Here is a 14,593-nt window from a genome sequence, read left to right on the forward strand (position 1 = left end):
CTTGTGGAGCAGCCAGATGTGACCCAGGCGCCCCCCCCCCCATCAACCCAATCCCCCTCACCTGAAATTCTCTGAAATCACACCTGGAGGTTATCTTTTTAAAAGCATCTATAAGCCAAGGAGTTATATGTTTTGTTGTTTAAAGAAAGAAGTGAGTTAAAGGTAAGAAGGATTTCATTGCATCTGAGAAAGGCATGCAGGAAAAGCTTTGTGCATTCGTGTCTCTCTGTGGTTATGTTTTGTTTTAGCTATTTATCTGTATGCATTGCATTAAATCTATCATCTATTGCTCTTTATCTGTTTATATTCATTTTTATCTGTTTATTGTGGAGAAGCTGGAATCAGCACTGCAGCCCAAAAGGGACTCCGGCAGCCAATAAGCAATGCTCATTGTTGCTTTAAAGTAAACTGGAACAACCCATTGAAAAGACTGAAACTGAATGAGTGCCTTGTGAGAGAGCAAAGTGCTGGGGATGGCAGGGTGCTGAATGTGGTATTGATTCTGGTAAAACCCCTTCTTGCCTTGCTTTTCTTTCCCCCCTTTTTACCTCCTTTTTCTTCCCTTTTCTGCAATTCCTGCAGGAGCCAAGGAGCAACACACCAAGTAACTTGGAAGGGTTACCTACCAGCACTATGCCTGGTGAGGGGAAAGAGTTCTGCAGCTCCATGCGCAAAGCCGGGTGAAGGTCCTGAGCCCCAAGGGAGCAGACGGGATTGCCTCGAAAAGATGAGCAGGAGGCAAAAGAGCAGGTGGGGATCGAGGGGGGTTGCAGAAAAGGGGAAGGCGCTCTGAAAGGCCAGGTCCCAAGAAAGGGGAGGCTCTAAAGGGGCTGCGCTGCCCAGGAGGAGGCTCTCGTCTCATACCAAACTCGCAAAGGGCGCTGGATGGAAAGGAGCCTGCCATGGATTCTCTGTGCTTTCTGGGGAGTGACCTGTGGACTTACAACTGCTCCTTGAGCAACTCCACCATGAAGAACCAGACTTCTCAAGCCAATGGGACCTTCCTCGTGACTAGGGATGAAGACATTGCCAAGGTGGAGGTGGCAGTGCTCTGCCTCATCTTCTTCCTCGCCCTGACGGGGAACCTGTGTGTGCTGCTGGCCGTCCACACGACGCGTCACAAGCATTCCCGCATGTATTTCTTCATGAAGCACCTGAGCATCGCTGACCTGGTTGTGGCCATCTTCCAGGTCTTGCCTCAGCTCATCTGGGACATCACCTTCAGGTTCTATGGGCCAGATTACCTCTGCAGGTTGGTCAAATACTTGCAGGTGGTGGGCATGTTTGCTTCTACCTACATGCTCTTGCTCATGTCCCTGGATCGGTGCCTGGCCATCTGCCAGCCCTTGAGGTCTTTGCATAGGCGGTCTGACCGGCTGTCCGTCCTCCTCACCTGGATGGTGTGCCTTCTCTTCAGCATCCCACAGCTCCAGATATTTTCCATGAGGAATGTGGATCATGGGGGCATAGATTGCTGGGCAACATTCATCCAACCCTGGGGACCTAAAGCCTACATCACCTGGATAACCTTGACTGTCTACATCATCCCCGTGCTTGTGCTGAGCATCTGCTATGGCTTGATCAGCTTCAAAATCTGGCAGAACGTGAAGCTGAAAACAATCCATGACACCAGCCTGAACCTGACCTCGAGCAATTCCCATGGAGGCACGCTCTCCAGGGTCAGCAGCATCAAACTCATTTCCAAAGCCAAGATCCGGACAGTCAAAATGACCTTCATCATAGTCTTAGCTTTCATTATGTGCTGGACTCCTTTTTTCATTGTGCAGATGTGGATTGTGTGGGATGAAAATGCTCCAAAAGAAGGTACAGTTTGCTCTCTTACTTTCCTGTGTATGCCTATACAAACATCGTGCAGTAATTGTAGAGAGTTCCCACACAATAATTCCTTAGTATATGTTTCAGTTGAGCTCATTATTACACAACTGATCCACAGGGTAGCATTGATGAGATTTAGCATGTTTTCTAGCTATTGGTAATAAAGTATTATTAAGATGGAAAGAGTACTTGAGTGATATGGGGAAAAGATGAGATGCAACACTTTGAATACTTGGTCACTATTTAAGTGACCTTGGACAAATTGCTTGGTGTTGTACCTTTCCTTAACTGGCCTGACTGAAAATGAGGGATACTTATTAGAACCTTTGGAGATGGAAGAAGTAAGCAGGAAAATGGAAGGAAGGAACATAGAGGAAATGTCTAATATCTTATGAACTTGGCTAGGTAACTTCAGTAATGGGTTAATCCTGAAATGAGATCAAATGATAACGAGATGTTAGTGACTGATTTCTGAATGTTAAGACTTAACCTGGGGGCTGCAGGAATCTTATGAATGGGCATCCGAATTGTCATTGATAAGATCGATAGTAGGTCTTGAGCAAAGACAAAATTATGGCAACGAGTTCCCTTTGGCTTGTAAAAGCTTTTTCCCATTTCCTCACGATGGGTGGTATAAGTAATCTCCTAGTGATGGATCTAATGAATAAGGTGCCATTTGAGTGCTAGTGACACTTCCACTCCAGTTGTTACTTTGATGCAGTGAACCAAGTCCATGAAAGCTTACACCATAATAAATGTTAGTCATAAGACTTTCTGCTGTTAATTGTTCGTCCAAAGGGTGGATGTTCCAACTTGTCCCTCTGAAAAACTAGTGCCAGTGACTAATGGACACATTAATAAGGGCTTTGGCTGATATAACCCCAGTGGTATCTAGAGTGCTTCAGGAGGTAAGAGGAGTATGAAACATTCTCCTTTATCTACATGATTGAAGTCACCTTTCAAATCTCAGTGTGCTTCCCATCAGCAATCTCACACTCAGCAGCGTGGAAAGGTCTCTTAAATCCATACGTGAGCTACACGTGTGCCTATCATTTGATGACTGTAGCATGAAGTAGCGATTTGCATGTGTGAACAAGCTATTCAAGATCAAATATCATGGACAGAGCATTCATGTTGCCTCACATCATCTCAAGTGCATGAACATGCATGCACACTTACAAGGGAGGGACCACGTTGGTCAGGTGGTTGGAAACTGAACCACCTGAACCCATCAGGTTCTGCAGGGACTCCTGTGTCACTTAGGAATGATGGCTTCAGAGTTCCCTACAGCACAAAGTCTGTGATCCTCAGGTCATTCTCTGCAAAGCCCATGGAGAGAAATAACATCCACATGTAGAAATGACTGTCTAACATAACTGGAAAATATTTTTAACTAATGAAATCTGGCAAAGATGTTGGGAGCAAGGAAAGAACTGGACACCAGCCAGCTTGCCAACTCTGTACACTCTACTATAAACAACAAAGACGCTTGTAGTGCCTGAAGGACCAACACATTTATTATGACACAATAATTTCATGGACACTGCTAGGTGCAGTTATAAAAGTCACCTGCCAGGACTGCCTGAATCCCCAGCTACTAAAATTTAATCTTGGTATGTCATGCCATCAATGTTTTCCCATTCAATATTGCCTTTCTCCAGCTGGAAGGGAGAAGACGCTTTTGTTCTTTTTCTGTATTTAAACTAAAAGCCATTTCCTGCAGTGGCTGACATGATGGTCATGGATGTGGCCAACACAGGTTCCAATTCCTACTTAGCTGCTGCACAGCTCAATAATCTGGGACACCTCTCTTGAGGGATTTTCTTTCTGCCTAACCTGGCTTAGAGTTGGGCTGAAAGACACACATAGGTATGAAAGCAGATACACCCAAGATCTGTCAAGAAAGGGCATGATAAAATGGAGATTGATCCCAGTGCTGTATGCTGGGGATCTGTGTCCAGCTGACATCAGCCAGTGTCTGGTCTGCCATCAGGAGGCATCCCAGTTGCTTCACCCTACCACTGCAAGAGGCAACGCTAGGCAGCCTGGGATGCCGGGTGAGCCAGCACCACAATGGTAGGCCTGACGAGCTTCATCAGCAAGCTCTGGCTTCCCTGCTATGCCCAGTTCTCCAGCATCTATAGCATTGCCTTACACAGCTCACGCCACTGATCTCTCTAGCTTACCAGGGTTGAAACACTGGTCCATCCAGCCCATTATCAGTGGGTCTCCAAGACTTCAGACAGGTCTTTTGCAGCCCCAGTGGTTCCAGGCAGACCTGAAAAAGACCCCTGCCTGAAATTCTGAAGACTTGCTGCTTCTCAGTGTATACAATATTGAGATGTCATGGACTAGGGACCGGTCTTTGGTCCATAGATCTCAGTATTGGTATAAGGCAGCTTAGATGCTTGATGAACTGTATAGCTGAAGAATTGACATTTCATCCATCACAACCTGCTAATTGCCTATTTCAGGGATCATATGCTTCTTGTTGCTTGCAATAACAAGAAGTATATCTAATATCTAAGCAGCTCTGGAAGACAAAAGGCTTTTTATCAAAAGTGGCAGACAATTTGAAATAATTATGTGATTATACTGCTAAATTGACCATAGAAACCTTTATCTTATTTACAAAGAATGTTGTCAAGTTTGAAAATTGCCATATGTCCTCTAACAAAAACAGATTTGACAATAGCAGTTTTGTTTTGGCCACAAAAGGTGATAGAAAATTAAAAGAAAAACTCTGAGGAGAGAAAACAGTAGGAGGAAGAGGAAAGTGAGAATGGGGGAGTGCAAAGAAACTATCATACCTCTCAGCAGAGACAACAGCAAAATGACAGGTGAAGAGGAAATTCAGTAGGGAATAGGGATGATAAAAGATATTAAGTGCTTCCTGCTATTATACATCACATTGTGAGCAGTTCATTCCTTTGCACTCAGATCCTTGGCTAGGACACCTTATCTCTATGGTGCTTTATTAGCCAAAATGATAAGGCAGTTTCTAACTCAAATATTTCTTTGAGATGTTTTGTCTTCCAATGATTCCAAGAGTTGACAAGGGTAGAGGTAAAAGAAAATTGACTTTTTGAATATTTAATTGTCTTCAACTGGAATAAATATGGTACAAATTGATGGCAAGGAACCCCTGAGGAAATGCTGGACCAAAATCCTTTTTAGAATCCCTTTCAGACAAGCCCAAGGTCCTTCACGTGTGTTTGCACCAAATTATGGCAAAGAATGATGTGTGATATGCTGAAATTGGTCTTGAGTGACAACCTGCTAGTTCCCTCTGAATACCTGAAATACAGGGCTGATTCACACAAGCTTCTGTAGGTCAAGGCAACAATGCCCTTCTATGACAGTTCTATGAAAGATGCTAGTTTCCTAGACTAAAAATAATTTGGTGACCACAACAGAGTTTAGCAAAAGATGGGACACCCATGAAGGAGAAACACTGGAAATGGTTTCTCCAGGACTGGGGTCGGACTTGGTTGCTTTTCTGGTTGGGTTGTTGTTTACACCTCTCTTCTCTGTCTTACCAATGTCTCCAGTGTTCTGGTAAATGCTGAGAAGACTGCTCTAAGTAACCTCTGGCATTCATTTGTTCAAAAAGAAGATGACTGAGCAGTTATTGCCATTTCTTTGTACCAGTAACATTCACTTCATCCTGCAAATGGATATGCACCTATTACGATTGTAATGGATATGCACCTATTACAATCCAAGTCTGATTTATTCAATGTGCCACTACATTGAATGAATCTTATTCCCAAGGTTTGTGTGCACAGGATTGAAGCCTAACTCATGCAGTTCAAAGCTTCAACCTCAGAAGTTTTTACATGATGCCCAACTTTTTTTCTTCCTGCCCCCAAAGAAAAATGCAGGGAAATTCGAAAGTTTACTCACTATTTTGTGATATTCTGGTTGTTTTTGAGTGTGCTTTCCTAGAATGGGAGAGTTGGCAGGGCCAGGAAGGCCATCAAGTCCAGTCCCCTGCTCATGCAGGGTTCCAGGTTAAAGCAGCCCTAATAGATGGCTGGCTAGCGGCATCTTGAGGGCCTCCAGGTGGCGAGCCCATAACCTCCCAGAGTAATTGGTTCCTTCGTCTTATTGCTCTAGCAGGCAAGAAGTTCTTGGTTTTTAGCTGGAATCTGGCTTCTTGTAACCTGAGCCTGTTATTCTGTGTCCTCTATTCTGAGATGGTTGAGAAGAGATCCTGATCCACCTCTATGATGTAATATTTCACTTGAATAATGCTATCTCAGTGTTAATGTTAAGCATGTAAAAATGTTAATGCTCTCTTATGGCTTTTGGTTGTTTTTGTTTGCTAAGACCGCCAGAAACTGCAGACCAGCTCTGTCTGTCTGTGTGGTGAAGCTTAGTGGTGATTCTCTTTTTCAGTATATCACAGCTAATTAAGGAAAGGAAAGGAAAGGAAAGGAGATCCAAATGACTCAAGGGTTTTCCCCCCACTCTTGACAACTGACTCTGTGGCACTTTCAATAACCCAAGATGAAATTGCTCTCCTGGGTTTTGATTATACAACAACCCATCATAGGTAAAACAACCTCTAGGTCAGTCTGTTGGTTCTCGGAGTGGCTTTTCTGAAGACAGCAACAAGCCATTGTGAGTAAAGCGTGCATTCAGATGTTATAACAAGCCACTGTGAGTAATGACCCACAATGGACTGTTGTGTTGTCCAGACCCATGGCAGGCAGGCTTAGCTGAGGGAACTTCATTGTGGTTCTAGATATTGCAAGTCCTTTTGTATTTCTTTCTAACCATTGGCTAGGATTCAAAAGTTTACACTTCTAATTTTGGCAGGAGGAAGGATATTTCAGCAGTAACATTTCTGGGAATTTGATTGTTGCTTTTTATGTGGCCTTGTTTTGTACTGTTTACTGTCCTTGTTTCCTTTTGCCAAAAAAAAGCAGCAAATTAAGCCATAATTAATTACCAAAGAATATGAAAAAAATCACTCAAGAAATATTCCAAAGAGAAAACTATTGAAGAAGCCTCTTGACACTTAGGTCACAATCCAGTACACAGCTAGAAGTACCATTGAACATTAAGGGGTTGCTTCTGAGTAGATATAGCAAGTCTCCCTTGCTGTAGCGAAGTAATTCTGGGTTTGGTCCATGCTTGGAAGGGAGCTCACCTGGGCACTGCATGCAGCCACCTGGAGCTTCATAATGGAAGAAAGCGGGGCTATATATGTCATGAAGGAATAAGTGCATAGAACGGCACTGCTAGTGGGACTTTTCACCAAGACAGCAAGCTGCAGATTGTAATACCACTTTCATTTAGGTGTTCATGGAAGGGTGCCATGCAATCAACTGGAAAGGTGCTTATAAAGCATGCAAGTTAACAATCCACCAAGCAAAGCACTCTGATTAACAGCGGCATGGCTGGGGAGATGTTTGGAATACAAAAACACATTTGAGAGAGCAGCACGCTGAAAAGTTTCCTAATGAGCGAAATGTTTATCTTCTTCCACATGTGGAGCTGTAAAGAGCCTTTCTGGACAGGCTTGTTGTGTTCCTGTATGAATGGACGTGCGTCAGAAATGCTGAAGCCCTTCTCCTGCATCCGTCAAATGCAGATTATCTGCTTTAACACTTTGGTTAATGGAATCTTCTTGTTTTCTGCTTTCTGTCAGTTTTATTTCTCACGGTGACTAAGCCTGGTGAGCTGAGAGACCACTGAGCACAGAGTGAGAGGTGGCATGGAAGGTGTGAGAATGGCCCCAAGTCCTTTCCTTAGTGGGAGTCTGTGCTGGATCTTAACCCAACTCTTTTCTGGAACAGAAAAAGCCTTTCCTTGGTGGCCGGCACGGCATAATAAAGTGCTGCCCTGGGATGTGGAAAGTCTGAGCTCTGTCCCCACACTCAGCCTTTTGACCAGTCATGGACTCTCAGCCTAACCTGCCTCCCAGGGTTCTTATGAGGATAAAATGGAGGAGAACCTTATAAGCTATCTTAGGTTCCTTGCAAGAGGAAGAAAGATGGGTAATCATCACCATCATAATAATCTTCATTGTCATTATTTTTTGGAAGGGATGCTTTCGATCAGGGGTCCTCAAACTATGGCCTACGGGCCAGATACGGCCCACCAAGGTCATTTACCCGGCCTGCCTCAGAGCTTTCAGACTCGTTTGGAAAAACCAATCTCCAAATGAGTCCAAAAGCTCTGAGCCGGCGCAGGCGTACTCTGAAACGCTTTCAGTTTTGGAGACTAGCAGAGAGCCGGCGCACACGTCAGATTGTAACATCTCCCTTCAACTGTGTGTACGCCCGCTCTCTGTGCTAGCTCTGGCTAGCTCCTGCTGCTGTGCTGGTCTTGCCAGCGTGAATTGCGCACGTGCCGGCTCTTTCCCCTATTGTACACATGCGTTGGCTCTGAATACAGAAGAGAGGAGCGAATATGGAACCAGACATTGACCATCTCATTAGCCAAAAGCAGGCCCATACTTCCCATTGAAATACTAATACGTTTATGTTGATTAAAATATTCATTTTAAATATTGTATTGTTTTTTCCAGGTTTTTTTGCACTACAAATAAGATATGTGCAGTGTGCATAGGAATTCATTTTTATTTTTTTCAAACTATAGTCCAGCCCCCCAACAGTCTGAGGGGCAGTGAACTGGCCCCCTGTTTAAAAAGTTTGAGGACCACTGCTTTAGATCTAACCCTATGTCTTAACATGGATATCTTGTTTTATAATAGTCTTATTCCCAGATTTAGTTCTTCCACCTTTCTGATCAGTTTCTTCTATCTTTGGAAGAATTGCCCTGCAAAAGCACATGTATATTATTAATATAATCTGAGAAAAGATATATCTAATGCAATTCACCTTAAGGGAAATTAAGAAGTGAAGGAATACTCAAACTGACGTAGCTTATTAAGGCAATTTCCCTAGTCCTGTGCTCCACAGATGTTCCTGTACAATTTTTTTCCTTCAGGTGGATGGGCAGATCAGCTCTTTGTGGAGATCTACCTTTCCGAATTTAGTGTTGCTGAAAAGGAAAAGTCTTGAATGTACAGCTAAATTGGAGCTCCTTGCCACATGTAGATTGTGTCGCTTTTATTGGTATAGATACAATTTCTGAAATTCTCCACGATGCATGTGTTATTTGTATTAACATTCAGTACATTGGTAGGGAACCTCACACTTGGGGCGAAATGCTGGAGTTGGTGCAACTGCTTGTAGTCCTGCTCACTGCATCTATAAAGGAAATTATTGAGTTGGAAAAAGTACAGAGAAGAGCAACTAAAGCAACTACTCTGTGGGGAATGGTTACAACAGCTGGGCTTGCTGGGCTTGGGAAAAGGGTGAAGAAGGAGAGACATTAATGTGGAGAAAGTGGAGAGGGAAATCTTTTTCCCTCTCCCATAATGCTCGAATCCAGGTTTGCTCCTTGGAGCCGTTTGGTGGGAGATTCCAGACAGACAAAAGCAAGTGCTTCGTCGCTTGGGACATAGTTAAACTATGGGATTAAGTGCTACAGGAAGTGGGGATGGCCACCAATATGGATGGCTTTAAGGGAGGACTGGACAAATGTATGAAGGAGGAGGCTCTCACTGGCCTTGCTACCTCCTTTCCCAGGGACAGGGTGCCTGCGTACGCCAGTTGCTCTGGAGCTTAGGCAGGAGGCGGTCTTGCACCCGTCCTGCTTGAGGGATCCTGTGGGCAGCTGGTTTGCCACTGTGTGAACCAATTGCTGGACTGGATTGACCATTGGTCTGCTTCCCCATGGCCTTTCTTATGTCCTTATCAGTTCCTCAGAGGGCTGCACCGCTTTCCACAAGCATCACCTCGCAGATCATTTGGCAGTTTCCTGGCGCTTCTGCAGTTTCTTGGCTTTTCAAAATGGCTGAAATCCCTCTCCTCATGATTAATTATTGAGGGAAAGAGTTTAGGGTGCAATCCTTTGGAGCCAATTTTAGTCATTTAATGGTGGCACTTCTCAGCAAGAGGGAAGGAGGTGGTGATACTGCCAGGATATGCCACATCTTCCCAGTGCCTGTCTCCCAGAATGCCCCTTCAAACTTCTCCGCTTCTGCGGCCTTGCAGAAGCAGCCCCGTGGTTCTTTCCATGCTTGCTGCAGTGAGAAGCGATGGCGCTCCAAGTGCCAGTCACCAGCTCTGAGGTCAAGGCTGTTTTCCAGCCACATAGCTGGGAATCTGAATGATCTTGTGGCTCTACCCAACCACCATAACGTGGAGTTTTCAGGGGAGGGGCTGCATCTTGGCCCCACCCTTTCTGCCTTTGGCCCCACCCCCTTTCCCATGCCCCACCCCCACCAGGAGTGTGGGCCCTGGGGGCTTCTTTAGCTGGATCTCAAAGTACAAGTCTGCACCAATACCAGAGGGATAGCTTTCTTAGTCTGTTGTAGGAAAATTAAGCAAGAGCCATGTAGCTCCTTAAAGAATTACCCTTATGTGGTATAACCACAACAGATCTGTGCTTTGGAGGTCCAGTAGAATGGCTGAGGATTTGCATGAATTAGTTTTCCTATGGATTTTGCTTTTCTTTTTCCCAAGTTCAAAATACTGCTCAGGAGCGTCTGTCTCTTTGTCTATTTATATGCTACTAAACTTCCTTTGTTTCAATGATGGATGAAAATTAGATATATGATAAGGGAATGCAGTGCTAATCTCAAGCAGTGATGATTAACATTTCTTTCGACAAACTGGGTTTGTTTATATAATTAAAGATAATGGATGGGTTTTATAGTAGAGTGAATTTCAGAGAAACTCTTCATGTCATGAACACTTACTTCAACTGCTTAGCAGTTCAGACTTACGCATGGTTGTGGAGACAAACAGAATTCATTGACTGCACAATCAGTATGGCTACAGTAACAGTATAGCACATCTTCCTTGCCCCATGAACCCCTTTTCAGTGTTTCTCCTTCTGTTTGTTCACGCTGGGGAGGTTACGTTTGTCCCCGTCTTCTGAACTCTTATTTCTTTCCAAGATGCCTGGTATTGTGGGCATGCCTCTTTCAGGATGGTTTGTTTACTTAAGACGAACACTTCAGGTAATATAGAGAAAATCTACTACAATTAGAATAAAATCTCGGTAAACTTTTGTAAAGAGAGGTAACCGGATATGAGTATGGCTCAGTCCCATAACATTGTACTTGTCAGGATATTGTGCTATTTTTCTTAGTTACATAACTCACTTATATTGAAAAAGTTGGCTTGTATTGCCAAGTGTGATGAAAATTCATAAGCACTGTGTGTCCATTTCTGATGGGTCAAACTGGAAATAACAGAAAAGCCTTCTTCTTGCAGGCCACTGCTTATGTCTCTATTTGAATAAATTCAAGAGTCTTGACATGCTAATGTAGCCTCCTTGAACCTGCCCTTATGGGAATACATGTCCCAGAATCCTCAGCAGCATGGCACCAGGTTGAAGAAGGCTGATATAAAGTGGAAGAGGCATGATTATGTATGATTCGTAACGGAAGTGGTGTTGCCAAATGTTCCCATGTATACACATACGTGGGCTCACATGTGTATGATGTATCCCCATAGAGGAAGCTTTGGCAGAGGCAAAGTGCACACAGGGTAAATCTTACGCTGCACTTTGACAAAAGGGAAAATTGGCAGGTCTAATTCAGTTCAGACCCCAGTTCAGCTATTTGAAAGTCACATTTGCCTCAGACCAATTTGGGTGCAGCCCAGATCAACTTGGGACCAGCATCTTTGTTCGGAAATCTGAAGTCCTTCCTTTTGACGATCCTTGGAAAGCAATGAGGAGATACAACATTCCGGATGATGCCTGCAGGAATGGTAGCTGCTTATAAGTCCATGGTGCCTGCCAAATTTCATACAAATAGGTGCAGGTGGCTTTGAGCCTTTACATGTTTGTTTTTCATTAAAAAAGGAAATAGCAACATATTTTTTTCTAAGCAAAATTGAATGAAATTTGCAGGCACTGTGGTCCTGTTGGCATATGAGGGCACTGAGATAATGGCGGGTCAGGGCTCTAGAGACCACCTGTGATGGTTTCAATGGTTCCCCAGGTTTCAATGGAAGGTGATGTGCTATGTGAAGGGCAGAATGGATAGATCTGAAGAGGTTTCAGGAAGAAAAGGAAGGAATAGTTTCTGATTAAGGGAAGAACAAAGGATCTTATTTCTTGGAAGGTCACAGTTGCTTGGAAATGCACACTGCATGGACTATCTTCTGGGCTTCAGCCCTCCGGTTATGGATGTTCTCAGGTCCATAATGTGCCATCACCCACCTGCATGTCTAAAACTGGTTCTGCATTAAGCAGGGATGTAGAAACCAAATGAGAGCCAGTGTGGTGTGGTGGTTAAGAGCCTGGGACTGGGACTCAGGCGATCCGGGTTCTAGTCCCCGCTCAGCCATGGGGCCAGCTGGGTGACTTTGGGCCAGTCACAGACTCTCAGCCCAACCTACCTCACAGGGTGGTTGTTGTGGGGATAAGATGGAGGAGGCGATGTAAGCTGCCTTGAGCCCTTTGTAGGAAAAAGGCGGGATATAAATTGAAAAATGAAATGAATGAATGAATACCGTTATGGGGGGCTTCATAACCTTGCAAAAGACCCCAAGTAGCTCTTGTACACCTGAAGTTTGCACACCCTGCTTCTATGGTATTTGAGAAGAAATATCTGAGAATATATTTCTCATTGATATCGGTGTCCCTGAGTATGAGTGGACATGCTTGGAAAATCAGACATCACAGAAAGCATAACTCATCACTGAGTTAGCAGAATGTCAGGCACTTTTAAAGAATAGCTATCGAATGGGAAAGTGCTTTATGAGTTTGCCATTTTTTCCCCATCTGGCATGAAGGTACAGTAATTCCAAGAGGCCTTATTCTCTTGAACATTAAATAGTGCCAAGCAATCATCTGTAATTGCTTTTTAGGTAGCTTATATCTTTACTGTAACACGAACAAAATAACAAGCCATAAATTCTGTGAGACACTACAAATGCAGTTTTGGCCTTGCAGTAAAAGCTTATTACATTGTCTGTTAAATACAAGAAAGCATTAACCCATGTTATTACTGAACATGTGTTGTTTGCACTGACTTGCTTATGCTAATTAAGACTATATTATAGGGCTAGATCTCAGTGAGGGGTGTCTCTTCCAGACTAATTCAGATGTAACCTGAAGTTGGTTAGTACTCCAAGTTTTAATATGTGGGAAGATTTGAGTTTCCTGTTAAATGGAGCATATGGAAATACAAACCTAACAATGGCTTGGTGGCCTGTTAATTTTCTCCTAGTATTAATGATGGATTACCAATCATCTCATCTTTAGAATGACAATACAACCTGATAAATTTGGAAAACAAAAAAACAAACTGGAAGGAACTTTAGTTAATAGTACTTATTCATTCTTGAAAATGTGCTTTCTCCTCTGTGTTACCTTTGCAGTGTTTTCCAAGCTCCATCAAAAATCAAAGCACTGGGTTTATTTATTTTTATTTATTTATTTATAGCCTGCCTTTTTCCTACAAAGGGCTCAAGGCAGCTTACATCATTCTCCTCCTCCATCTTATCCCCACAACAACAACCCTGTGAGGTAGGTTGGGCTGAGAGTCTGTGACTGGCCCAAAGTCACCCAGCTGGCTCCATGGCTGAGCGGGGACTAGAACCCAGGTCATCTGAGTCCCAGTCCCATGCTCTTAACCACTACACCACACTGGCTCTCAGCTCCATCCAAGGACCATCAAGGACTCTCTACCAGAGATGAAAGAAAAAAATCGGTCCATGAAGTCACTGTCCTACAGCCCAATTTGTGGAAGGATGCAATCATTACTTGATAAATATATGCCTGCCCTTAAAGATTTGTAAAAATAAACTGCTACTTCAGACAGATGGGCTTATTCTATCAGTCTTACTCCTACCGAATGCTTCTTGCCCATGAATTGGTCATGTTCCTTGTCTTCCATTTCTATTGCCATTAAAAGCGCTGTAAGACTGGTGGAAAACAGTAAGACATCTTTGAAAGCAAAACCCAGGGCCACGCAGCATCGTTCATGTTATCTCTCTCTTTCATGATAACAGCACATTTGTGCATTGGGAAGGGCATTCTTTCTCTAGCAAATCTTGCTATTCCTAAAATTCACACTATTCCTTGGTACTTATTTTCTTCTTATGCATTTTTCTCCCTACAGATTTACCATTTATAATCACCACGCTTCTAGCAAGCCTGAACAGCTGTTGCAACCCCTGGATCTACATGCTTTTCACTGGCCATCTTTTCCACGATCTTTTGCAAAGGTTCCTCTGCTGCTCCTCTCGGTATTTAAAGTCTCGGCAAGGATGTGACCTGAGTGTCAGCAAGAAAAGCAACTCCTCCACCTTTGTCCTGAGTCTCAGAAGCTCCAGTCAAAGGAGCTTCACCCAGCCATCTTCTGCATAAGGAAGAAGAACCCAGCTCTCTGCAGACTGTAACACAATAGGCTGGTTTGCATGACTGGAGTGAGGGAAACAAGCCATGGTGCCTTATTTCCTGCACTGTAGAAGCCAGCCATGTACCAGCGGGGTTTCCCTCGTTTCCTTGTTGGCTGGGGGAATGGTCTTGCTACGTTGCCTAAATCCACATGATGTAGCTTGGTTGTGGGAGGAGCAGAGGCTGGAACCCTCAAATAACCCAAGAACAGCCCATGGCCGATTGAGGGTTGCTGCTGCCTCAGACAAGAAAAACTAGTTGGGTTCAGACAACATGGCCAGCCATGCCCACAAAGGCCGTAGGGAAATCCAGCTGG

At 43.9% G+C, this 14,593-nt stretch overlaps 1 protein-coding gene across 1 annotated transcript; it reads left to right on the top strand.

The window, feature by feature from the left end:
* The first annotated feature begins 902 nt into the window (after nucleotides 1-902).
* OXTR (oxytocin receptor) lies at nucleotides 903-14,268 on the top strand. Its single transcript, XM_044452020.1, has 2 exons — nucleotides 903-1,824; nucleotides 14,000-14,268. The coding sequence occupies exons 1-2, from the start codon at nucleotides 903-905 to the stop codon at nucleotides 14,245-14,247; spliced, it is 1,170 nt and encodes a 389-aa protein (XP_044307955.1). The 3' UTR covers nucleotides 14,248-14,268.
* Nucleotides 14,269-14,593: the final 325 nt, after the last annotated feature.

This window comes from Varanus komodoensis, unplaced genomic scaffold (assembly GCF_004798865.1).
Source record: "Varanus komodoensis strain SLA01 unplaced genomic scaffold, ASM479886v1 scaffold6_4, whole genome shotgun sequence".
Lineage (NCBI taxonomy): Eukaryota > Metazoa > Chordata > Lepidosauria > Squamata > Varanidae > Varanus > Varanus komodoensis.